The sequence below is a fragment of the Grampus griseus genome, assembly GCF_964374135.1.
Source record: "Grampus griseus genome assembly, chromosome: 14".
In the NCBI taxonomy this organism is placed as follows: domain Eukaryota; kingdom Metazoa; phylum Chordata; class Mammalia; order Artiodactyla; family Delphinidae; genus Grampus; species Grampus griseus.
The window spans coordinates 36,481,621-36,508,577 of NC_139008.1; the positions used below are offsets into that span (position 1 = coordinate 36,481,621).

A 26,957-nucleotide genomic window follows, 5' to 3' on the forward strand; every position below is an offset into this window, starting at 1 on the left:
TAGCTGCGGCACGTGGGACCCTCACTTCGGCATGTCTAGCTGAGGCATGCAGGATCCTCTTAGTTGGGGCATGCGAACTCGTGGTTGTAGCATGCAAACTTGTAGTTGTGGCATGCATGTGGGATCTAGTTCCCTGACCAGGGATCAAACCCGGGGTCTCCTGCATTGGGAATGCAGATTCCTTCTCACTGGACCACCAAGGAAGTCCTATCTCTGTGTTTTGATTACTATATCTTTGTAGGAATTTTTGAAACTGGGAAATGTGAGCTCCCCAACTTTGTTCTTCTTTTTCAATATTGTTTTGGCTATTCAGGGTTTGCAATTCCATATTAATTTTAGTATTAGCTTTTCAATTTCTGTAAAGGACACATTTGGAACTTTGACAGGGATTGCATTGAATCTGTAGATCCCTTTGGAAAGTATGGCCATCTTAACAATATAAACTCTTCCAATCCATGAACATGGGATGTCTTTCTATTCATTTTGGTCTTCTTTAATTTCTTTCAGCAATGTTTTACACTTGTTTGTATACAAGTATTGTATCTTCTTGGTCAAATTCATTCCTAAATATTTTATTCTTTTTGATAATATTATAAATGAAATTGTTTTCTTAAATTTCCTTTTCAAATTGTTCCTTGCTAATATATAGAACCACAGATGATTTTTATGTCTTGATGTTGAACTGTGCAACTTGGCTGAATTTATCAACTCTAATACTTGGGTATTTGTTGATTCGTTACGATTTTCTATATATAAGATCATCTCATCTGTGAATAGAGATATTTCTTCATCTTCCTTTCCAATTTGCATGTCTTTCATTTATTTTTATTGCCTAATTGCTCTGTCTAGAACTTCCAGTAAAATGTTGAATTGAAGTGATCAAAGTGAGCATCCTCTCATCTTATTCTTGATCTTAGGGGGAATGCTTTCAGTCTTCCATCATTAAGTCATTAAGTCTTCCACCATTAAGTCATTAAGTCTTCCACGATGTTAGCTGTGGGTTTTTTAATAAATGCCCCTTACCATGTTGAGGAAGTACCTTTCTACTCCTAGCCTGACGAGAGTTTTTTTAATCAGAAAGGATGTAAGATTTTGTCAAAGTTTTTTCTGCATCAGTTGAGATGATCATTTGATTTTGGTCCTTTATTCCACTAATGTGCTATATTACATTGACTGATTTTCATATACTGAACCACTATTTTTTTCCTGGAATAAATACCACTGGTCATGATGTATAATCATTTTAATAAGCTGCTGAATTCAGTTTTCTGGTATTTTGTTGAGGATTTTTACATCTACATTCACATGGCACATTAATCTGTAGTCTTGTGATGTCTTTGTCTGGCTTTGTTATCACAGGAGTGCTGACCTCATAGAATGAGTTCAGAAGCAGTTCTTCCTCTTCTATTTTTGGAATAGTCTGAGAAGGTTTGGTGTTAATTTTTCTTTAACTGTTTGGTAGAATTTACCAGTGAAGTCATTGGGTCCTGGTCTTTTGTTTCTTAGGAGGTCTTTGACTACTGGCTAATTCTTTTTACATGTTATAGGTCTATTTACATTTCTGTTTCTTCTTGAGTCAGTTTTTACAGTTTTGTGTTTCTAAGAATTTTTCCATTTCATCTAGGTTACTAATTTGTTGGTGTACAGTTGTTCATAGTGTTCTCTTATAATCCTTTTCATTTCTATAAAAGCAGTAAGAATGTCCTCACTTTCACTTCTGATTTTAGTAATTTGTGATTTCTCTCTTTCTCTCTTGGTCAGTTAAGTTTTGTCAATATTTTTAATCTTCTCAAAGAACCAGTTTTGGTGTGTTTGATTCTCTATTGTTTTTCTATTCTCTATTTCATTCCATTTCACTTCTCTATTTCTATTCCCTATTCCATTCTAATCTTAATTATTTCCTTCCTTTGGCTGCTGTTGCATTTAGTTTGCTCTTCCCTTAAAACAGAAAGTTATTGCTTTGAGATATTTATTCTTTTTTAATATAGGTATTTACAGCCATAAATTTCCCTTTTGAGTATTACTATTGCTGCATCCCTTAAGTTTTGGTATGTTGTATTTTTGTCTTCATTCATCTCAAAATATTTCATAATTTCCCTTATGATGTCTTCTTTGACCTACGGTCATTTAAGAGTATGTTAATTAATTTCTCATATTTGTGAATTTGCCAGTTTTCTTTTTGTTATTTCTAGTTTTATTCCATGCAGTCAGAGAAGATACCTTATATGATTTGAATCTTTTAAAATTTATTAAGCCTTATTTCATTGCCTACTATATGGTCTATCCTGGATAATGTCCATGTGCACTTGAGAAGAATGTGTACTGTTGTTGGGCAGGGTGTTCTATATATAACTGTTATACCTAGCTGGTTTATAATGTTGTTGAAGAACTCAGTTTGTTTTTTTGATCTTCTGTCTAGCTGTTCTATGTATTATTAAAAGTAAGGTTTTGGGGCTTCCCTGGTGGTGCAGTGGTTAAGAATCCGTCTGCCAGTGCAGGGGACATGGGTTTGAGCCCTGGTCCAGGAAGATCCCACATGCCGCAGAGCAACTAAGCCCATGCGCCACAACTACTGGGCCTGTGCTCTGGAGACTGCAAGCCACAACTACTAAGCCCATGTGCCACAACTACTGAAGCCCGCGTGCCTAGAGCCCGTGCTCCACAACAAGAGAAGCCACCGCAATGAGAAGCCTGTGCACCGCAATGAAGAGTAGCCCCTGCTTGCCACAACTAGAAAAAGCCTGCGCGCAGCAACAAAAACCCAACACAGCCATAAATAAATAAATAAACAAACAAACAAACTGTAAATTGGCCAAAGGACTCAAAGAGACATTTCTCTAAAAAAGATAAATGGTCAACAAGCACATGAAAAGATGCTCAACATCATTAGTTACTGGGGAAATGCAGACCAAAAACATAATTAAATACCACTTTATACTCATTTAGATGGCTATAATAATAATACAAATAGAAAAATAGCTAGTGTTAGCAAGGAGGTCGAAAAAAGGAACCCCTGAACATGTCTGATGAGAATGCACAGGCATACTTTGGAGGTACTGAGGGTTCAGTTCCAGACCACTGCAACAAAGCAAACACTGTGGGAATTCCCTGGCAGTCCAGTGGTTAAGACTCTGTGGTCTCACTGCTGAGGGCCTGGGTTCAATTCCTGGTCAGGGAACTAAGATCCCACAAGGCGCACAGTGCAGCCGAAAAACAAAAAAAGCAAACGTCGCAATAAAGTGACAATTTTTTTATTTTGTTTTCCCAGAGCATATAAAAGTTATAGTTACACTATACTGCAATTTATTAAGTATGCAATAGCATTATGTCTACATAATGCCAAAACTGTTACAATAGTAACATCAAAAATCACTGATCACAGATCACCATAACAAATATAATAATGAAAAAGTTTGAAATATTGTGAGAATTATCAAAATGTGACACAGAGACAAAAAGTGAGAAAATGCTGTTAGAATAATGGTGCTGCTAGACTTGCTGATGCAGGGTTGCCACAAACATTCAATTTGTAAAAATACATTATCTGTGAAGGGCAATAAAAGTGCACTAAAATGAAGTATGCCTATAAAATATTTCAGGCCCGATAGGTAAGTCTGTTCCTCAAAAATTAAACATAAAACTACCATATGACCCCACAGTACCACTTCTGGGTATACTGTATGCCAACAGAGCTGAAAACAGGTACTCAAAACAAATACTTGTACTTGCATGTATGCAACAGGCCTATCACAATAGCCAAAAAGTAGAAACAACTTAAATGTCCATCAACAGATGAATGTATAAGCAAATTGTAATGAATCAATAATACTGAATATTATTCAGCCAAAAAAGGAATGAAGTGCTGATTGAAACATGCTGCAATGTGGGTCAACTTAAAAAGCGTTACACTAGTGAAAGAAAGTCAGGCCCAACATGTCACATACTGTAAGATTCCATTTATATTAAATATTTAGATTAGATCAATCCAGAGGGACAAAAAGCAGGTTTGTGATTTGCCAGGCACTATAGGAAAACAAGAATGAGGAGTAACTGCCTAGTGGATATGGGGCTTTCTTTGGGCGTGATGAAAATATTTTGGAACTAGGTAGAAGTAGTAGTTGCACAAAATTATGAATATACTAAATGCCACTCAATTGTTCACTTTAAAATGGTTAATTCTGTTTTATGTGATTGTAACCTCATTAAATATTTGCCTATTTAAAATCAACCTGCCATATTTATGTGGGTCTATTTCTGGCCTCTTTATTCTATGCCATTGATCTGTGTGTCTACCCCTCTACCAATATCACACTCTTTTGATTAACATAGCTTTAGAGAAAGTCTTATAATCAAGTAATGTGATTTCTTCAATTTTTTTTTTATTTTTCAAAACTGTTTAGGCCATTCTAGTTCTTTTATCTTTCCACATTGCATTAAAACTATTGATCAATCAGGGGAGAATTGACATTTTTACTACTTTGAGTCTTTCCAATTTATGAACATGGTATGTCTTTCCATTTATTTAGGACATCTTTGACTTATTTCACCAGTGATTTATAGTTCTCAGCACACACAACCTCTACATGATTTGTTAGATTTATAACTATTTCTTTTCTTGAAGCTATTGTAAAGTACATTGTTTCCAATGTACAGAAATAGAATTTGTTTTGTTTATTGACCTTGCATCTTGTGATCTTACTAAATTTACTTATTTTAGAGATTTTGGCAGGGTCTTAGAATTTTCTACATTGACAATCATGTCATCAGTGAACAGGAACAGTTTTGTTTTTCCTTTTCAATCTGGATGTTTTTTATTTCCCTTTCTTTCGTTATCGCACTGGTCAAACCTTCCAGTACAACGCTAAACACGAGTGGCAGGACTGGGTCTTCTTGTTTTGTTGCTTATCTCAGAGGGAAAGCATTCAATTTTTGATAACTAAGTAAGATATGATCTATAGAGCTTTTTTTTTTTTTTCAGTATGCGGGCCTTTCACTGTTGTGGCTTCTCCCGTTGCGGTGCACAGGCTCTGGACGCGCAGGCTCAGCGGCCATGGCTCATGGGCCTAGCTGCTCCGTGGCATGTGGGATCTTCCCAGACCGGGGCACAAACCCGTGTCCCCTGCATCGGCAGGTGGACTCTCAACCACTGCGCCACCAGGGAAGCCCTATAGAGCTTTTTAAATAGATGCTCTTTTACAGGTTGAAGAAGTTCCATTCTATTCCTAGTTTCCTGGGAGTTTTTGTCATAAGTAAATGTATTTTGCCTCCATCTTCACCACAGTGCTTCTAGGTTTCTAGTTGTGCTGAGCTGAGGTAAAGGGATATCAGAGAACATAAATTGTAAACTCACCATCAGTTCAGTGGTACTTTGAACTCTGGTGTTCTTCTCCAAATCACAAACTGCTATTAATGCTTTGACGTTCTCGAATAGCTGCTCCATACATTCTATCCAGGTTTTAGAGTTGTTTTCTATGTGAGAGAAAAGGTGAAGCATGCTTACTTCATCTTATCCAGAGATGGAACCCCAATACTTAGTTTTCCTTGTGCCTTTCCAACATCTATACATTTTCTTTCTTTTCCTGTATTACTGGTTCTCCACTCTGATACCTAATCCCTGCCTCCACCGAGGTCTTCCCAAATTAGTTCACTTCTTTTCAAAGGCTTTACTTAATCTTTTTTCTTGTCCACAATCTTCTTCCCTGTCCCACCTGCTACTATTAGTTACCTGGAAGCCAACTTGTCACCCTCTGCTTTAGTCCCTTCTTAGTCAGGTTTTTAAAATTCAGATATAAGACACATATCATAAAATTCACCACTTTGAAATTTTTAATTCAGTAGTTTTATTACCATACTTACATTTCATTATCACTATTTAATTCCAGAACATTTTCATCACCCCAAAAGAAACCCTGTATCTTTAGCAGTCAACCTCCACCCGCTGCAGCTTCCAGTCCCTGGAAACCACTAATCCACTTTCTGTCTCTATAGATTTGTCTGTTCTGGATATTTCACACAACATGTGACCTTTTGTGTCTGACTCCTTTCACTTAGAATGTTTTCAATGTTCATCTATGTTGTAGCATATATCAGAATTTCCTTTCCTTTTATTGCTAAACAACATTCCATTGTATGGATATACCACATTTTATTTATCCATTTATTAGTTGATGGACGTTTGGGTTGTTTCTAGTTTGGGGCTATTGTGAATAATGCTGCTATGTACATTCATATATAAGTTTTCTGTGGACACAAGTTTTCTATTCTCTTGGGTCTATATGTAGCAGTGGAATTGCTGGGACAAATGGTAATTCAATGTTTAACTTTTGAAGTTAGTGCCCAAGTGTTTTCTACAGTGGCTGAACAATTTAAATTCCCACCAGCAGTGTATGAGTGTTCTAATTTTTCCACATCCTCAATAACACGTTCTTATCTATTATCCACATGCTAGTGGATAGTATCTCATTGTGGTTTTGATTTCCATTTCCATGATGGCTAATGATGTTGAGTGCCTTTTTATGTGCTGACTGGCCATTTGTATATCTTATTGTGAGAAACGTCTATTCAAATCCTTTGCCCTTTTCAATATTAAATTCTATACTACTGAGTTTCTTTCATGTAGTGTTAAATAATGCTGCTTGAGGTGAAGTTTCTGACCACTTGGGGGTTGATGGTTGTGAAAAGTTGAGACATAGACCAAAAAACCAAAAAACAAAAACAAACAAACCCTTTTAGCAAGTAGAATTGCTTATATACTAAAGTGCCTAAATTTTCATAGGTGTTTTCTTTGTGTCTGAATGTATCTAGACTTCTTGTCTCCGCCTTTTGTGCTCTAATCATGTCATTCATAAGAATTTTAAAACTTAAAATAAAAATATCAAAAATAGAGGCTTCCCTGGTGGCACAGTGGTTGAGAGTCCGCCTGCCAATGCAGGGGACACGGGTTCATGCCCCGGTCCGGGAAGATCCCACATGCCGCGGAGCAACTGAGCCCGTGCGCCACAACTACTGAGCCTGAACTCTAGAGCCCGCTAGCCACAACTACTAAAGCTCGCACGCCTACAGCCTGTGCTCTACAACAAGAGAAGCACGCGCACCGCAACAAAGAGTAGCCCCTGCTAGCCGCAACTAGAGAAAGTCTGCACACAGCAACGAAGACCCAACGAAGCCAAAAGTAATTAATTAAGAGCTTAGGGCTTCCCTGGTGGCGCAGTGGTTGAGAGTCCGCCTGCCGATGCAGGGGACACGGGTTCGTGCCCCGGTCCGGTAAGATCCCACATGCCGCAGAGTGGCTGGGCCCGTGAGCCATGGCCACTAAGCCTGCGCGTCCGGAGCCTGTGCTGCGCAACGGAAGAGGCCACAACAGTGAGAGACCCACGTACCGCGCAAAAAAATAAAATAAAAATTAAAAAAAAGAACTTATACAAAATTAATTAATGTAATCCATCACATCAACAGGCTAAAGAATAAAAATCAATACTGTCAAGATGGTAATTCTTCCCAACTTGATCTACAGGTTCAGTGGAATCCCAATAAAATCCCAGCAAGGGCTTTCCTGGTGGCACAGTGGTTAAGAATCCGCCTGCCAATGCAGGGAACACGGGTTCGAGCACTGGTCTAGGAAGACCCCACATGCCGCGGAGCAACTAAGCCCGTGTGCCACAACTACTGAGCCTGCGCTCTAGAGCCCAGGAGCCACAACTACTGAAGCCTGCACGCCCTACAGCCCATGCTCCGCAACAAGAGAAGTCACTGCAATGAGAAGCCCGCGCACTGCAACGAACAGTAGCCCCTGCTCGTTGCAACTAGAGAAAGCCTGCGCACAGCAACGAAGATCCAATGCAGCCAAAAATAAATAAATAAAATAAATTTATTTTTTAAAAAATCCCAGCGAGTTATTTTCTGGATATTGACAAATTGATTTTTAAATATATATGGAGAGACACAAGACCCAGAATAGCCACCATGATATTGAAGGAGAAGAAAAAATTAGAGAACTGACATTACTCAACACTGACTTACTGTAAAGCTACAATAATCAAGACAGTGTGGTGTAGGTGAAGGAATAGACAAATAGATCAATGGAACAGAATAGGGAGCCCAGAAATAGACCAACATAAATATGGACAGCTGACTGTTGACAAAAGGGCAAAGGCAATAAATGGAGGAAAGACAGTCTTTTTAACAAATGGTCCTAGAACAACTGGACATACACATGCAAAAAAAAAAAAAAGAGAAGAATCTACATGCAGATTTTACACCCCTCACAAAAATAATTCAAAATGGATTCTAGATCTAAATGTAAACCAAAATAATAAAACTCCAGAAGATAAAACATAGGAGAAAACCTACATGACTTTGGGTTTGGTGATGACTTTATACAGTAGATACAACACTAAAGGCATGCTCCAGGAAAGAAATGATTGATAAGTTGGACTTCATTAAAATTAAAAACTTTTGCTCTGCAAAGACACTGTCAAAAGAATAAGACAAGCCACAGACTGGGAGAAAACATTTGCAAAATACTTATCTGATAAAGGAATTTTATATAACTTATGCAAAGAACTCTTAAAATTCAACAATAAGAAAATGATCAACTTGATTAAGAAAGGGGCAGAAGATATGAACAGACACTTCACCAAACAATGTACACAGATGGTAAAAAAACATGAAAAGATGCTCCATATCATGTCATTAGGGAACTGTAAATTAAAGCAATGAGACACCACTATACAACTATCAGAATGGTGAAAATCCAAAAACACTGAGAACTACAAATACTCATAAGAATATGGAAAAACAGAAACTCTTATTCATTACTGATGGGAATGCAAAATGGCACAGCTTCTCCTGTTATTCTTCTGCAAATCCCAGACCACTTTGTGCCTGCAAATGGTTAGAGGACAGACTGCTTCCAGGTCCCAGATGGTGTACAGGACAAGAAGTAATTTGGGAGGTCATAGCACCCAGGTTAACTCCAAGGGACTAGCCAAAGAGAAAACAGGGTTCTTTCTGAGAAAAAGAGACCATACTTAAGAAGGGATTCCTGTCACTTGTGGAGACAGGTGAGAGATCATGATTTAGTTGAGAGTGATGATACTTCCTGAGATGTCCGTGCCCTGGTCTCTCCTTTTCCTCCTTCTAAGACAGTGAGGGCTGATGTGACTGGTCAGGATGGTGGTGGAATGGAGCCCTAGCAGCTGTCTCAGACAGCCTAAGGAGAAGAATGTGTAATAAGGAATCAGTCAGGAGCCCTGACTCCTAAATCCTGCTCCACAACATGCATGGACAAAAATTTACTTTCTTCCTAGAACTCTTGTGGTACCTAAACTGGGAACCAGGAAATCTCAATTCTCTCCCTGCATCTTCTGCAACACATCTTAAGGCAACCACTTCCTGAAATTTGTCTTATATACCTGATGTCTCAAGTGGGACTGATGGTCCTTGTCCTTCACCCCTCCTGGGGAGTAGATGAGTTTTGAAGTTGAAAGATCTTATACTGGGTTGTCAGCTTTGTAAAAGTGAAGTGCCATTTTCCAAACCCTTGCGTGTAAAACACTCGTTGCATAGCAGACGCTAGAAACAATTGAGAATGTTGTTGCTAAAACGTTTGGATCTTCTACTAGATACAGAAGATGCCAAACACAATTGCTTGCATTGACCTACGAGAAACAAATTCTTTGGCTGGGGCCCTTGCAAGAGAGGTCTCCAAGTTCTCTCCTAGAAAGAGAATGCACGGGTACCAGTTCTACTCTGCCCGCAATATCTAACCATGGGATCTGAAGCTTCACCTTCCTAATGTTTAATGGTGATGCCTGTCCCCCTACCCAAGAGGCTGTGTGGTGTAGAGGAAGGGGCATTTAATTGCTAGTCAGGTGGCGTGGGATCTAATTTTGTTCCACTAACTCAGATACTCTGTCAAGTTTCCATAATGGTGAAAGGATTAACTAGGTCAGCGTTTCCCAAACTGGTATTCCACAAAACTATCTGAGAGATGGATGTTAGGTGTGAATGTCACACACCCACCACCACCACCACCACGATCAAAAAAGGCTGGCAATCACTGCATGCTTATACTCCTCTCCTTTGACCCGGAGTTTACACTGTACATTTAATTTTTTAAAATAAATTTACCTATCTATCTATTTATGGCTGCGTTAGGTCTTCGTTGCTGCGCCTGGGCTTTCTTTAGTTGTGTCGAGCAGGGGTTACTCTTCCTTGCAGTGCACGAGCTTCTCATTGCGGTGGCTTCTCCTGTTGTGGAGCATGGGCTCTAGGTACACGGGCTCAGGAGCTGTAGTACGAGGGCTCTAGAGTGCAGGCTCAGTAGTTGTCGCACACAGGCTTAGTTGCTCAGTGGCATGTGGGATCTTCTTGGACCAGGGCTCAAACACGTGTCCCCTGCATTGGCAGGCGGATTCTTAACCACTGTGCCACTAGGGAAGCCCTGCAGTGTACATTTAAACATAAGCACTGAGAAGTCCTCCTATAACAAAACATTGACTCTAACCCACTGCCCCCAGATTTACTTGGGTGCATAATACTTTTTTCATGGAATAGCTCTGCATATCTCACATTGTTCTCTACCTACGTTTGGTACCCACTGACAGAACAGATTTCCAAGGCCCCTTCCAGGTCCTTCTATACACCTCGGTGTTGAGACAGTCCTTGGGAAGAGATGTGCTGAGTGCCTGCAAGACCCCTAGGTCTGTGTGGGTATTCAGGCGCTTACTAATGGCAAGTGTTGGAGAGCAGACATGGTGGGGGTGGGTGCTGAGAGGACAGGCAACCTGAGTGGAGGTGCTTTCCTTGGGGTGCACATGGAATCCAGTCTTCTTATTCCAGGGTGAAGTTCCCTGAGCTCCAAGCTACAGCATTCATTCAGATAGAATGATAGCCTCACACATTCCAACGTCCCCAACATAGGAATCCTCTGTGCATTCCTTCAGAGGGCCTGCATGCTCTTCTCTTCCATCTCTCCTGATAAAGAACAAGACCAGGACTCATGACCATCACACATTTGTCAAGCACTCAATACCTGAAGAAAGGAGAACACTGGGCCAGGGGGTGCTCTGAGTAACCAAAGCTAATGTTCAGGTGGCTGTGGCAGTTTTTTTCTGTTTGATATAAGTGGACCCTTGAAGAACATGTGTTTGAACTGCAAGTCTCCACTTACATGTGGATTTTTTTCAATAAATAGGTACCGCAGCACATGATCCATGGTTGGTTGAAGCTGCAGAGGCAGAGGGCCAACTGTAAAGTTATACATGGATTTTCAACTGTGTAGGAGTTGGTGCAACTAACCTCCCCTGCGCGTTGTTGAAGAATCAACTGTATTTTCATCCTTGTATTTATGTCAGTTTTGTGCCCAACACTGAAGTCTACACAAGACAGACAAAACCCCTGCCCTCCTGATGCTTATATTCTAATGGGTTAAGACAGACAAAAGCAACCAAACCAAATAACTCTGCCTTGTGATACTTCCTATGAAGGGAATAAACACAATACTCAGAATGGTTAAGTGCAGACATGACTGACTGGTATGAGTGAAGGTCAAGGGAAGACAGAGCCCTTGTGCAAGCTTGGATTTCAAACTGTGGGAGCTGTGGAGAGATCCAAGAGGAGAATACTGTAGAAGCGCCTCTTAACTCAAAGAAGAGTAAGACTGGAAATATGAGCTCCTCCTTTAAGGATGATGAATAGCTTTGATGCTGGGTAATGCTTACTCAACAGGAAGTTACAGGAAGAAGGAAACATTAAAACACATTTCCATAACTCCTCTGTGTGAGAAACTATTGTTCCTTAAGCTACTAACATTTTAAAAAAGATTGTTCTGAAGCTTAAAATATCTCTTCTCTTTGTGAACATTAAAGATCCTCCACTTTTTCATTTTTTCACATGCTTTGAAACTGTTCTGTTTGTACAAGTCATGGACAAATGCTTAGTGTGAAAATCATGATGCTGGAAATATTATATTCATTGGTTAAAAACATTCAACAGAAAGATTTCTTACCAAGTTTTTCCTTGAAGGTTCAGGGTATTCAAATACTATAAACCTTATTTTTGTATTAGTGCTTAGATCTGTGCAATTCAAGATTCATAATCCTACTGTGGTGGAAATGAAAAGCAATTCTGATAGTTTTCCTAAGTCTGAAACTGAGTGAAAGACAAGAGCTTGCTTGCATAATTCCTCTCACAAGAGCCAGATGGGAGAACTGCTTTGAGTGAAGTGCAGGCATTATCAGATATGGATGATTTATACAGAAGGAAAGCCTTATAGACGCTTGACTGCAGAAAGAACTTCAGTACAGCCCAGTACCCTTGTCCACTGGAGAATTCATACACAAACCCTACACATACATTGGGTTCGGTAGATGCTTTAAACAGTGCTCCAGCCTTGCTCTCCATTGAACCCACACAAGGAAGAAACTATAAAAGTGACAAGTGTGGAATAGATTCAGCAACAAATTGCTTCTGTACTTGTTTGGAAAGAACCCTAGGAAGAGAATGTGGGTAAAGCTTCAGCACTTCCTACTCAGGGCACTTCAGAGACTGTACAGGAGATAACCCACAGAAAGAACGTGAGGCCTTCAGCAAATAATCCACTGTAAGCACTAGAGGGAAAGCTCCTGAGAGAAAAGTAATGGGCAGCCTTGATCCATTACACATGAGTGGGAAGGAGCCAGGAAATGCACAAGATGCTCGGTAAACACTTGTCTGTGGAGTGGTTCAACGAATGTCTGGAAAATCCTTTATGGTGTTCAAAGCTTTTTATTATCCCAACTGTGCAGCTGGATAGAAAAGGCTGCTTAGCATTCTTCCTCTAAAAATCTCCAGCACAATTAAACAGTTCTGTTTCAAAAGCTGATCGAAACCCTAGCAGTTTGTTTTATCCAAGCTCTCCTCCTGTACTTCCCCTCCAGTTAAAAGATAGTTGAGATTCTCAAGATGAGCTTGAGGTTACAGTCAGCTTAATGGCGAGAACTCTGGGTATACAATGGTCTCAGGACCGTGTCCACTGGGACCCATGCAGAGAAGGGGTCGAGGATTTGGGGACGAGGCTAGGTCAGTGATCCAATTCTCAGAACCAACCTTGGAGCCACTATAAGGCTGTTAACTGGACACACAAAAACGAAGCACCTTCTGGTTTGTCCTAGAAATCATCTGATTTTGCAGGTCATATTAGTGAGAACTTTAACACTGTTTGAGGCTGAACCTAGGGTTGTGTCTGATTTTTTAAACGAAGCCTCACAGTTTTAGTTTTACCTTGTTGTTTTACTAATCGGCTCTCATCGCTGTGATGAGGTATAGAATGCCTTCTTCCAACCTGAATACATCCAACCCAAATTCCAAAACATACGTAGTAGTAAAACACTGTGCTGATTAGTGGCCAAGTTAGAACTTTCCCACTGGAAGTTTCTCATTCCCCAGCTGGAGTGCCCTGCTCCTGTTTTCCTGTCCAAGCTTCTTCCCAACTGTTACCTTTCAGTCCAGGAAAAGAAGCCACCTTCCTCTTTACAACAATCTGGGAAAACTTGGTGATCTCCTTCCCATTTTCTAAGGCACAATTCAAAGAAGGTACAACAGAGCTATTTACCAAACCATTCCTTGAAGTCTACTGCACTCACTTAGAATGGAAAGGAACCCCTAACCTCTCCCTAGCCCACTGATCAACAGAAGCCCTTCCTGTGCATGTAGGGCTGTGGAGCAGTGGAACAGAGGGCAGACAAAGACAACGAAATGGAATAAGGCCAGAGAGAGAGACAGATGGTTGCCTCATCCACTTCAACAACTGACCTCTACAGGATTTGTCCCTGGTAAGCAAGCAAGCAGTCTGTCTTTCCCATCACCTATAGTCTTATAAGCTCCTAAGTGTTCCCATCAGTGTTACACCAGCTCAGTGGAGCATCTAGAGGAAACTAGATCTCTTCCAAGGACCAAAGACCAGGTGGAATGACAAAGAAGTTTCCTGAGCTCTAGCAGAAGACGGTCTTACTGACAGGCCAGGTTATGCTGCAGAAACACATAGCACCAACATCCCATTGACTTAACACAACAAAAGTTTATTTCTCATTCCTACAGTCCATTATAGGTCTGGGGGACTCTCCAGAACAGATACCCCTCCCCAATGTGGGGGGCTCGGCATTCCAGACTGTTCTGATCTTGTGACTCCTATGTGCTTATATGACTGAGGCAGGAAAAGACACCACTAGAGAGTCCTGCAGCAACAAACAAATGCTACAGCCGAGAAGGGAAACTTTTGCTCACACCCATTGCTCAAAACTATCTCAGGATGCTAACTGCAAGGAGAAAAAAGTCTAACCACTCCCTTCTTACTGTTCACTAGGATACAAGCTCCATGAGGATATGCATTTTGTCTCCTTGTCCACTACTATATCCTTAGTTTAAAAGACTACCTGGGTACATAATAGGCCCTCATCAAATTGAATGAATGAATGCAGTGTCAGCAAGAAATCCACATGTATATCTTGGGAGAAAAAACAGAGTCCCAGGGGTGTAAGGCTGAGACTGTTGGGTAAGATCTATGCAGACCAGAGCTGCAGAGCTGGCCGAGCTTAAAAAATAAGCACACTGGTATACTGGTACAGTTATCTTAAAGAGAAGAAAATGAAATCCTGCTGACAGCCGCAGAAAAACCTCAGGTGACTTACACCATTAGGCACTGAAGCCAAGGACCAAATCAACCAAGCAAACCACCACCACGAGTGCTCAGCTCCTGGAAGGAGCTGCAACAGCCACAAATGCATCTGCTCCTTTAATGTAGTCAGTCCACCCAACATACCACTGGGGACCAGGGGAAAGGGAAGGACACGCACACTGACTGAGACCCTGCTATTTCCCAGGCTGATAGGTGTTTTTCCTTCATCAATCCCTCTAATCCCCAGAAAAACCCTGAGTTGAGTGTTATCTCTATTTCATATGGAAACTGGAGATTTAAGAGTGTTTCAGTAACCAATCAAGAAACAGGAATGTGTTACAAGCTAGAAATAGAAATAGATACAATACAATGTCATCCAGGCTGGCTGGGCAGGGACAACATACAGATCAGTCCTGTTCATCCTGCCCTCAGGCCTGACTGATGCAGCTAAGTGACAGCCAACAGACCCACTAGCTATGGGGTCTTAACAAGCCTCTGGATCTCTTTGAACCTAACTTCCCTTTTTATAAGAGATTTGTAAGAGATCATTTAACCTCTTTCCTAATACTACCTGAAAGCTCTAACAGGAACACATCTGAATCACTGCTGTAGGTGTTATAAGAAAATCCACAGCCCATAGATTTTTGGCATTCTATGCTATGCTGGAGAAAACAGAAACTGGAAGACCCTGCCTGTTTAACAGTTTACAGTGTAAGTCAACCAAGGCAGATGCAGGTTCACCTAGCCTTGCCTGCCACTCAACATCAGTTCCCAAACCTTTCCTTTTGGGAACTTGGTCTCCTGCTCACTGAATTCCCAGAGCACCATTCCCAGTGACCCACAGAATCCTCCCTACTGCATACACTCCAGTTCCCAGACAAACATAACTTTCTTGTTGTTCTTAGTAACAAACAAAAGCCAAGTTAAAATACAAACAGACAAAAACCTAAGAAGTTGATCCTGAATTCCCATTAATTTCCATGAGCTTCAGAAAAGTGCTCATGTTTATGGCTGTTTTATCCTATTGGCATTGTGAGGTAAGGAGTCCAGTTAATTGCAGAAAATTCTTCTTTTCATCTAAAACATACCAAATGGCTAAAAATTCCAACCCATGTCCACATGATCTCATTAGATATTCTTTTTTCCAACACCACAAATGAGAGGCAATGATAGTGCATTATTAGTTCACCTGGCAGATTCTCTAACAGTGAAGTAAATGACTTCATCACAGTAAAAACTGTGCTAACAGGACTAAAGAGATATAGTTGCTAAAATGTTCAAGAAGGAACTCAGAACCAGGTCAACTTTGTGAACACTGTCCAATGACAAAACAGAGTAAGAAAATCCAATTTGGTTCTTGGAAAACTTTATATTAGAATTCATTTCTACCTCATGAGACTACTGAAATTCGTAAGTCTGCTAACTGGAAGACAATGGTATGCAATGAAACATGTATATTACTGCTTTTTGTTTTGGAAGACCATGCTACAAATGTTTCTATCATATGTGCTTAAGAGTGGCTGGGGAGGTCATTCTGTGACCAAAGAAGACTGATGATTCATGACTGCATCTGCTATTTTGAAGCTGATCTTGCTATTTTGCCAGGTACAATCCCAAAGCAGCTTTTTCCCTTACTCAGAATATTCTTAGAACACTATTTTTGCTAAAGAATTCAGTAAAAGTTCTAAGTAAAAACAGTAAGTAGTACAACTATTAACGTTTCCCCTCCACAGTCAACCCTGATTTCTTTCTGTGAAACATGACGTTTACATCTCCAAATTTTCCACTGGTGAAAAATTCTTCATGCTTCTTAATTTTGCATTTTTTCATAAACTTTAGGGTCAAGCGCTGCTTGGTATATGTCTGTAGGCTGAGGACACTGAACAAGCTTTCCTTCACTGGTGTCAAAGTCTTGAGCACTTATTGAAGATTCTCCTGCATGTGCTACAGGTGGGTTCTCCGGTGTTTAATAAGGTGGGAATTTTGACTGAATTTTTTTCCACATTGATGACATGTAAAGGGCTTCTCTCCAGTGTGAGTTCTTTGGTGTGTGTGGAGATGTGAATTTTGACTGAAGCTTTTCCCACACCATGAGCATTTATATGGCTTTACTCCTTGGTGTGTTGTTAAGTGCTTATTGAGATCTGACCTCCATCTAAACCTCTTATCACACTGTTCACATTTATACGGTTTCTCTTCAGTGTGAATTCTTTGGTGCTTAATAAGGTCAGAACTAACTCTGAAGCTTTTCCCACATTCCTGACATTTAAAAGGCTTCTCTCCTGCACGTTCTTTCTCATGAAGCTCGATAAGTTTCAGCAGCTCTTCTTCCCACCAGTTTGAAAATTTAATTCCTTCCTTCACTGGAAAATCTTGGTGCCATTTCCCCACCCTATGCGTATCACCATGATTTTCTTTGCCCATTGTTTTCTGATGAACATTCACACTGGCTTTTTTTGATACTATGTCTCCTGGTGCTTGTATTTCTAAGTCAGAAAAACATATAGGTTGATGATTTTCAGTGTCATTTTTCATCTTTATCTCTGTTGGAATAAACATAAGAATCAGCCAACTGTATGTCAGAGCAAGAAAACCATGGGAATAGAAAAAAACGCAATATTCACTGATTTTAAAAAAATAGGGAAGTAGAATCTTAAAATGTTAAGCCCTTGTAAAGGTTCCTACCAAGGCACATTTCTCCTCTTCCCATGGTATATTTACCTGAAAACAGCTCTTCGGGACTGTCTTTGAATATTGGGGGTCCTTGAACCCATGGCTCTTCCCCTTGCTCTAAGCAGCAGATCACTTTAGTTTTGGGGAGCACAAATAATGCTGTGAAATAAAAAACTGAAGTCAGTGACTGGAACTAACAATGGTTCACTAATTCCAGACTACTTCAGGAAGTGCAAAAGATACTTTAACAGTTTCTTATCCTGAATGGTTAAATGGAGTGTCTCATATCCAATATTAAGTTTACACTATACTGCATTTGTGAGTGGGTATGTAAAGACTGGGAAATAAATCTAAGCTAGATCTATGAAAAGGGTATGTGAATTCATTGCATGTTCCCCATCTTCTGAAACCAATACTCCATATTCAACTAAGCTGTAACCAAACTCCAGAGGCTACAGGAAATACAGGCTGGTCCTATTACCTCTTTAGGAAGACTCATACTGGATAAGGCCAGGTCTAGGGGAGTCAATGTGAAGGTCAGTGGGCTGCGTATCATAAATACAAGTGATTCCTGTTATATTATAGCAAGTTTCAATTGAGTTCTCAGGTACCAGACACTGGACCAGGAAAGATTTCTACTACTCCTATAGCTCACTGGTTCACATCCAGGTGGAGGAAACAGACCAGAATTACTTAGTGGACTTTCTTTAAATCATATTGCCAAGTATGGAAAGCATTCATCACTCAGTCATTCAATACATATGTGCTGAGTGGCTATGGTGCACCAGGCACCCTCTATGTGCTAGGGATACAGTGGTGAATAAGCCAAGCCCCTTGATCTCAGAGAGCTTATCTTCTAGCGCAGAGTGAGACAGTCTAATGTCAATAAACACGCAAATAAAATATCAGGAAGTGATAAACGTTTTGAAGAAAACTAGAGCAGGGTGAGAGAACACTTAAGATTCTGCTTCTGTGAAAGTATTTTAAATAAGGCTATGTGAAAAGCTTCTCTTAGTGATATTTGAAGGACTTCCTTGGTGGTCCAGTGGTTAAGACCCATGCTCCCAATGCAGTGGGTCCGGGTTCGATCCGTGGTTGGGGAGCTAAGATGCTGCAACTAAGAGTTCGCATGCTGCAACTAAAAATCCCGCATGCTGCAACTAAAGATCCAGAGTGCCAAACTAAGACCCTGCACAGCCACATAAATATATATTTAAAAAAAAGGAAAAAAAGTGATATTTTGAGCAGAACCCTAAACTGAGAGTTTTGTCATATGGCAGAAAAGTGTGCCAGGCACAGGGAAGGAGAAAGAAATGAGCACACCAAGCCCATGAAACAACAAGATGAGCAGTGTGAATAAAGAGGCCAGAGCAAGGGCACGAGTGGCAGGAGACGACAGCAGGGAGATGAGATGGGGCCAGATCGTGGAGGAAGCCTTGGTAAGGAATTTGGTTCTTATATTGAATGTGATGAGAAGTTATCGTAAGGTTTTTAAGCAGAAAATGTCATCATCTGATTAGGTTTGGTTTTTTTGGCCACACCCTGCAGCTTCCAGGATCTTACTTCCCCAACCAGGGATTGAACCTACACCCTTCACACTGAAAGTGCAGAGTCCTAACCACTGGACCACCAGAGAATTCCCCGTGATTAGGGGTGTTTTTTTTGTTTTTTTTTTTTTTAAATACCTTTATTTTATTTATTTATTTTTGGCTGTGTTGGGTATTCGTTGCTGTACGCGGGCTTTCTCTAGTTGCAGTGAGCAAGTGGGGGCTACTCTTTGTTGCAGTGTGTGGGCTTCTCATTGTTATGTCTTCCCTTGTTGCAGAGCACAGACTCTAGACGAGTGCGCTTCAGTAGTTGTGGTACACAGGCTCAGTAGTTGTGGCGCACGGGCTGAGTTGCTCTGCAGCATGTGGGAACTTCCTGGAGCAGGGCTCAAACTCGTGTCCCCTGCATTGGCAGGCGGATTCTTAACCACTGCGCCACCAGGGAAGCCCCCCATGATTAGGTTTTTAAAAGACTCTGGCTGCTGTGTGGAAAACTGATTGTGGGAGGGCAGGAGTGGTGGCAGTTAGAAAGCATTGAGTGAACCTTGTGGCTGAGACAAGGATGGTAACAGCACAAGAGGCTGAGACATGATCTGATTCAAGCTACACTGTGAGGGTGGAGCCAAGCTGATTAGCGATGACCTAGTAGTGGGGTAGGATGGCAAGATCACAGTAAAGAATGATCCATAGGTTTTCTGGCCTGAAATACTGGGTGAATGGTAGTGTCCTTTAGGGAGACAGGAAAGAGAAGAGCAAAGCAAATTTGGAGGGAACGGAACAAAAATTCTGGATAAGGAATGAGCATGTGAACTTGGCAAAAGCTCCCAGGTAAACTGGTTACACCTTTTCCCTGCCGAACCACTATCTGAGAATCAAAAAGCAACTGGTAAATATATCTGTGTATATAAAAAAGAAAAAAAAAAAAGCAACTGGAAAAGAGACTATCTCACAGAGAAAGCCAAGAATATGACAGATTACTCAACTCCTATGCAAAGGGAAGGGCAAAGAACTTCCCTGGTGGTTTAGTAGTCAAGAATCCACCTTCCAATGCAGCAGACGGGGGTTCAACCCCTGGTCAGGGAACTAAAATCCCACATGCCACGGGGCAATGAAGCCCGCACCACAACTACAGAGCCCACGCGCTCTAGAGCCTGTGTGCCACAACTAGAGAGAAGCCCACGTGCCGCAACGAAACATCTCGCATGCCACATCGAAGATCTCGCATGCCACAACTAAGGTCTGACGCAGCCAAATAAATAATTTTTTAAAAAAAAGATTCAGGACTTCCCTGGTGGCGCAGTGGTTAAGAATCCGCCTGCCAGTGCAGGGGACACAAGTTTGAGCCCTGGTCCGGGAAGATCCCACATGCCGCGGAGCAACTAAGCCCATGTGCCACAACTACTAAGCCTGCACTCTAGAGCCCACGAGCCACAATTGCTGAAGCCCACGTGCCTAGAGCCTGTGCTCTGCAATGAGAAGCCACTGCAATGAGAAGCCCATGCACCACAACAAAGAGTAGCCCCTGCTCGCCGCAACTAGAGAAAGCCCGCGTGCAGCAACGAAGACCCAACACAGCCAAAAAGATAAATTAAAAAAATTTAAAAAAAAAAGATTCAATGAAGGGAAGGGGAGAATCTTTACCTACAGAGATGACAGTCTCATAGTTTTCTTGCATTACATCATTGTAGAGGGCCTTCTGAGTAGGATCCAGTAACTCCCATTCTTCCTGGGAAAAATATATGGCCACTTCTTCAAATGTCAACAAGCTCTAAAAAGAGAATACGCTTTAGCTAAGTATTTGCCACTTCAAAAGCAGCCCAACCATCTGACCCATGATTTGTATGTTAGGCCAGGAACTAAAGGAACAGCACATGATACTTTTTAAAGTAAGGAGGCAGAAATGGAAGAGGCAAGGGATCAGCAAACAGTCTGGGAGGTGTCCAGTTCCCCAGCAGGATCATCTGGGTTAACACGCCTCTAAGCACGTGCTGGGCAGTGTAGGTCAAGGGCAGCAGGGAGAGGCAGCCCTAAGAAGCTGGAAAGCACAGCTCACCTGGGACTCAGGCAAGATGAGCTCAGGTGCCACTGGCCAGTCTTTGGTGTTTGTCTGTTCAGGAAAGGCTAGGATCCGGTGAGCAGGCACCGCTGTGGGTGAAAGATAGCAGAGGTAATTTCTCTCGCTTCTGTTTCTGAACGTGGTAGGCTCTTTTCTAAAATACAGAAGACCCCGATTTTTTTAGTATTGATGAGATACCTTTACAAGTACGTGTGCTGGACTTCCCTGGTGGCGCAGTGGTTAAGAATCCGCCTGCCAATGCAGGGGACATGGGTTCAAGCCCTGGTCCAGGAAGATCCTACATGCAATGGAGCAACTAAGCCCGTGCACCCCAGATACTGAGCCTGTGCTCTAGAGCCCAAGAGCCACAACTACTGAAGCCCGCGCACCCAGAGCCCATGCTCTGCAACAAGAAAAGCCACCACAATGAGAAGCCCACGCACCACAAGGAAGCCACCACAATGAGAAGCCATCTCAATGAGAAGCCCACACACCACCTCGCTCACCGCAACTAGAGAAAGCCCACGTGCAGCAACGAAGACCCAACACAGCCAAAAATAAATAAATACATAAATTTATTTATTAAAAAAAAAAGTGTGTGTGTTCAGAAATGCCTCTCTCATTATAAATGAAAACCATGGAACTACCAGCCTCTAAAACAGGTTCCCTAGTTTTCATGAGCAAATTAATGAAACAAAAAAAATTTTTATTACCTTCTCGTGACATAAATTGAAAACAAAATACTCAGGGAATCCAGTGTACAGTAAGAGATGTAGTTTTTTTCTTTTTTTATCATTTATTACTTTTTTTCTGGTACAAATAGTGTTCACATTCTGCCACTAACCACCCATTCTGATCCCAATTCCTTCCATATTTTCAGCATGAGGTGAGACTGACCCTCTCTGCTTTTCTAAAAACAGAATTCCTGATGTTATTACCAGGGTTCTGTGGTTTGGAGATTTCTGAATCTTAGGCCAACCCCCACCTTCAACCACACCTGGTCTGCTCTACCATAATCTGTGGGGCATCCTAATTGCTAACGTGGCTACATTAGTAGATCCACAGGGCAAGAAAGAAAATGGTAACAACATTCTGGCTTAACAAATTACTATCCCAGCTCCCAGGAGAAGGCAAGTAACGTGAAGCTCCTTACCCCGCTCACATACGGGCTCAGTTTCTTTGTGGGTATTCCTGATCAGCAGCTCTTGTAGACTCTGGTGTGTATTCCAAAATTCTTCATCCTGGGACATGCCCACTTGCTGGGCCTCTGCTGGCTTCAGCTTGAAGCCTAGGGCCTCTGCTGTCTCTCCCAAGAGCACTGCCTCCTTTCCCAGCTCATGGTCTGCAACCTAGAAATAATGCCCATCCTTGTTACCATGGAACTTACTTTTCATTTGGGAGTTGGTGGGAGAGGGAGGAAAAAGCAGAGTGCAAACTGTGGGAAGAAGGAGACACTAAAGGAAATGTCACAAAGACTTAAGAGAGATACGGGACCACCAATTTCCCACAAGAACTATACACAAAATATAGGAAAATTGGCAGAAGAGGAAAAAAGGTGTGGTTACTGTCAGCCCTCCAAGACAGCAGCCCCCACCCTCTGCATCCAGCCCAGCTCAGACCACTAACACGGCTGCACAGGCCACCTGTTCTCATGCTGCCTTGACAGACTTTCTCTCCCAACTTAGATTCTTGCCTTAGTGGTTTCCTGTCCTCTAACTCTCTCAAAAGATTAAGGAATTGAATTTAAAAGTTGTCCTGTCGGGCTTCCCTGGTGGCGCAGTGGTTGAGAGTCCGCCTGCTGATGCAGGGGACATGGGTTCGTGCCCCGGTCCGGGAAGATCCCACATGCTGCGGAGCGGCTGGGCCTGTGAGCCATGGCCGCTGAGCCTGCATGTCCAGAGCCTGTGCTCCACAACTGGAGAGGCCACAACAGTGAGAGGCCCGTGTACGCCAAAAAAAAAAAAAAAAAAAAGTTGTCCTGTCAACCAGATTTTCCACATGGCCAGGGAAGAGTCCCACAGAGGACTGGGATGAAATGGAGAAAAAAGTGGGAGGAAAGAGTCAAGGCTCCAACCTATCCCCAAATGATTTTGACACAAAACGTGTGCCCTCCCGGTATTCTCAGTAGGCCTGTGAAGCCAGCTGGTATGCTGCCACCTGCCCAAGGGCATGCCCTGGATTCCCGCTCACAGCACAGCCAAGGAACAACCACTGAGGGAGGGCAGTGGAGGCCCTTGTCTACGGTACAGAGGACACTATCCCTCACGCTCTTTCTTCTCTCAGCTACTCTGTTGGGATTTCCAAATCTTTCTTTCCCTGTTTTCTTTCTACTTTTTCTCTTCCTGGGCAGTCTTCCTCTAGTTGTTTGGTTTCTCCTTCTCTTTCCTATCTTCACTCTCCTTTGGTCTCTGAGAATTACTGCTTTTTGGATCTGTCCCTTCCTCTCCAACTCCTTATTGCCTTTTGTTTGTTTCTAAGAACTTGAGGCTCATCTCCTTTGCCAAGCCAGACTAGGCTCATTACCCTCAACACACCCTGGCTCCAAAGAGGGCAAAAAGCAACTCTCCCTAAGGCCAGGGAAGTCTGCCAGGAACTCTGAAACCTGTGGACTGACTATGGCTGTGAGTCTGTGCTTTCACGTCCTGCTTTACATGTCCTAAAGGAACAACAGAACTGAGACTTAATTCATCTTATTTCCCAATTAACTGCCCCCAATACATCCACCTTCACCCTGTTTTACTGCACACATGAAGAATCTTTCTTCTCACCCCATTCCTCATTTGACCAGATTCCCTCTGTAAGTGTTCTACCAGGACCACAGCCTCCTCAATGCTCTGTAGATGGTGCTCCTTTATGCAAGTCTGGGTGTCCCTGGGCAGAATGGTCAGGAACTACTCTAGGACCACAAGTTCCAAGATCTGCACTTCTGACTGAATCTCTGGCCTCAGCCACCATGGGCTTAATTTCTGAAGCTTGTCAACAGCCTCCCTGGGTCCAGCTGCATCATGACAGAGGAAGCTCTAGAAGTGCTGGTGAAACCTCTTGGGACTGAGACTGTCCATTTGGGGGGCATATTTCTTATGCTGACTGGAGCTCTCTGTCACAGGTCCCTTGGTCTCCCACAGAGTCCTGATCTGAGGGTTCAAGTACTTACCCACCTTCAGATCTACTGTCATCATTCTGATCTAGGAACAATTTGGCTCCTGTGTTGGACACACCACCAGCACCATCTTTGACAACTGAGGCCCAGTCTGATCTGGAACAAAACCAACAGAAGGTTCTTCTTTCTAAGGCATTAAAGTGAGAAAAAAAAAGTGCATGTCAATAAAAAAGTCACACGAACTTTACTACTTGTTACTTATTATAAGAGAAAAATGAACTTTAAAAATCAACTGCCAAGCCCTTGTTTCTCTCCTTTTCTTTCTATTATTCAACGGAATACAGCACGACTTATTGAAGACAAATGTAAATAAATTCCTTTGCCTTAAAAAAAAAAAATAGGGCTTCCCTGGTGGCGCAGTGGTTGAGAATCTGCCTGCCAATGCAGGGGACACGGGTTCGAGCCCTGGTCTGGGAAGATCCCACAGGCCGCAGAGCAATTCGGCCCGTGAGCCACAATTACTGAGCCTGCGTGTCTGGAGCCTGTGCTCCGCAACAAGAGAGGCCACGGCAGGACTTCCCTGGTGGTGCAGTGGTTGAGAGTCCGCCTGCCGATGCAGGGGACACGGGTTTGTGTCCCGGTCTGGGAAGATCCCACATGCCGCGGAGCAGCTGGGCCCATGAGCCATGGCCGCTGAGCCTGTGCGTCCAGAGCCTATGCTCCGCAACGGGAGAGGCCACCACAGTGAGAGGCCCGCATACCGCAAAAAAAAAAAAACAAAGAGAGGCCACGACAGTGAGGGGCCCGCACACCACGATGAAGAATGGCCCCCGCTCACCCCAACTAGAGAAAGCCCTCACACAGAAACGAAGACCCAACACAGCCAATAAATAAATAAATAATTTTTTAAAATAAATTAATTAATTAAATCAGGAGAGGTTGGTGGGTGAAAAAACTAGTACCCACTGGCTCCAAGGAGTTTGGGGATTATCCAAAGATTTAATTGATGCACTTCCTATGCCATCCTCTCCGTGTAAAGGAAAGATCAGGAGAATATTCTGAGTTTCTCTTAAATTTCAACATATCGTCCTAGTCTGTCTTCAGTAAGAGGGTACAACTTCTATGACCTTTGCTCTTTTGGGAAGATGAAAGACTTCACTTCCTGGACCATTTGAGGTGCTCCTTTGCATTGTATGAAAACTGGCAGAAGAGCTGGAACAATGAGACCAGAGTGGAAGAACAGTAATTCAGAAAAATGGAGCCTTACTCTTCTCAAAAGCATCCCCCAATTAAGTAACTAGTTGCTCTACATTCATCTTGGCATTTCTTTGTAAGATATAAAGAGCACCATGCAGAAGATTTATACCTGAATTTTTAATTTTCATTACTTGACTTAGGAAAAATTACAGCTGATCCTTGTTCACAAAATGTGTATCCAAATGTCAGTTGGGAAAAAGGACAGCATGTTAGTTGGTGATGATTACATTCAGCTGCTACATTTCTCCAGGGCTCATTTAGACCTCTAAGCGAGGCTGAGGAGGAGTGCCTCGTGAGCCTCACTTTCCCTGAGTTGATCCAGCGGAAAGGGCACCGAAATTCTGCCCAGGAAGCCACGGTGTTCACAAACGGCCGGCTCCCGATGCCCACCTGGCTCTGAGGAGCAGGGACACTTCCCAGGCTTTCGCATCAGAGGAAGCTGATCTCTCTGAGGCTGGACCACCCGTTTCTCCCACAGTAACATCAACCGGTAAAGGAAACGCCGGCGGAGGCGGGAAAGTGGACACGACCGCCCGGGCGCGCCCGCGAGCACTGTGCCTGCGGGCAGTGTCCGAATGGACTCCCGCAGCGCGGCCCCGGGCGCCACCCGCACAAACGTTGTAGAGAGCGGCCTCACGAGCCTGACGGCGGGCCTCGCCCCAGACAGTCCAGCCGCCCGGCTCGGAAATACCCCTGGCTGCCTTGCAGCGGCCGGCGTCTCTCGGGGGCTCCGGAGCCTGCGCCGAAGCGGAAGCCGCTTCTAGGTTACCTCGGATGGCTTGGCTTCGTGGAGGCCGCTCCCTCCTCCCGGGGCTCTACCGCAAGTCGCCGCCGGTCCGGCCACCGCTCTAAGGAGGACAGCTCCCCGCCCCGCGCCACTCAGAGGTGGGTTCCGAGGCTCAGGCCCGGAACCACTTAGGTTCGCCTGGCCCGGACGGCCCGCCCGGAGCAGTTCCTCCGCCGCGGGCTTACCCACCCCCACCCCTCACTCTATCCAACCGGAAGGGGAAGTGACGTACCTCCGGAGAGAGGCTCCTCGCAGGTCAATGTGTCTTTACCGCCGCGAACTGGCGTTTACCAGGCGGCGAGAGTTGATGTCACGGAGTCTCAGGCCCGCGGAGCCTCAGGGCCCTGCACGGTGGCTGTCCTCTCGCGGCCATTACTTCCTTCGTCGTTGTGAGTGGGTGGCGACTGGTAACCCGGAGTCCCACCGCGTGACGTCCCCGCCCCTGCCAGTGCCCGAGCTGTCCTCCCGCCGCTTCTCACAACCTCTTCCGGTACCTGGTGTTGACTTAAAACAATAAAATAGCCAGTTATTTTATCAGCAAAATGAGTTAATTTGGGGACAATAAAGAGTTGCTATTTGGAATATGCAAACCCTGGCAACCATAAGCAAGTCTGCAGAACATGGTTCTTGTACACAGGAGACCTGAGGAGTTCGGAGCGACTGTTGTAACCCAAGAATCCACTGGAGCAAAATGGGAGTGTAGTGGCTTGTCATTGGCTGAATTTTGACAGTCTCTCATTGGCTCACCTGTTGCTAGGTCAGGAGAAAATCTTCCTCCTGGTGGGTAGTAAAGTAGTAACCTGTTGTTAATGCAATTGATGTCTAGTGGTTGGGCGTGAGATCAACCCCTTTGAGCTCTGATTCCATTTTAAATGAGGTAC

The 26,957-nt window shown here is 43.0% G+C and overlaps 1 protein-coding gene across 4 annotated transcripts; it reads right to left on the reverse strand.

Moving 5' to 3' along the window:
- Positions 1-12,781: 12,781 nt before the first annotated feature.
- On the reverse strand, positions 12,782-26,560 carry ZNF75A (zinc finger protein 75A). Of its 4 annotated transcripts, none has more exons than XM_082669930.1 (7): positions 26,309-26,560; positions 24,091-24,219; positions 22,086-22,281; positions 20,930-21,021; positions 20,518-20,644; positions 17,378-17,488; positions 12,782-17,199 (listed from the first exon to the last, which is right to left on the reverse strand). In XM_082669930.1, exons 2-7 carry the CDS (start codon positions 24,109-24,111, stop codon positions 16,601-16,603), a joined length of 1,146 nt encoding a protein of 381 aa, XP_082526056.1. In that variant the 5' UTR covers positions 24,112-24,219; positions 26,309-26,560; the 3' UTR covers positions 12,782-16,600. The 4 variants fall into 4 exon arrangements, with proteins under 4 accessions (XP_082526056.1, XP_082526059.1, XP_082526057.1 ...); XM_082669933.1 differs by having other exon boundaries at positions 24,087-24,219; XM_082669931.1 differs by lacking the exon at positions 26,309-26,560 and adding an exon at positions 26,059-26,259.
- Between the last annotated feature and the right edge of the window lie 397 nt (positions 26,561-26,957).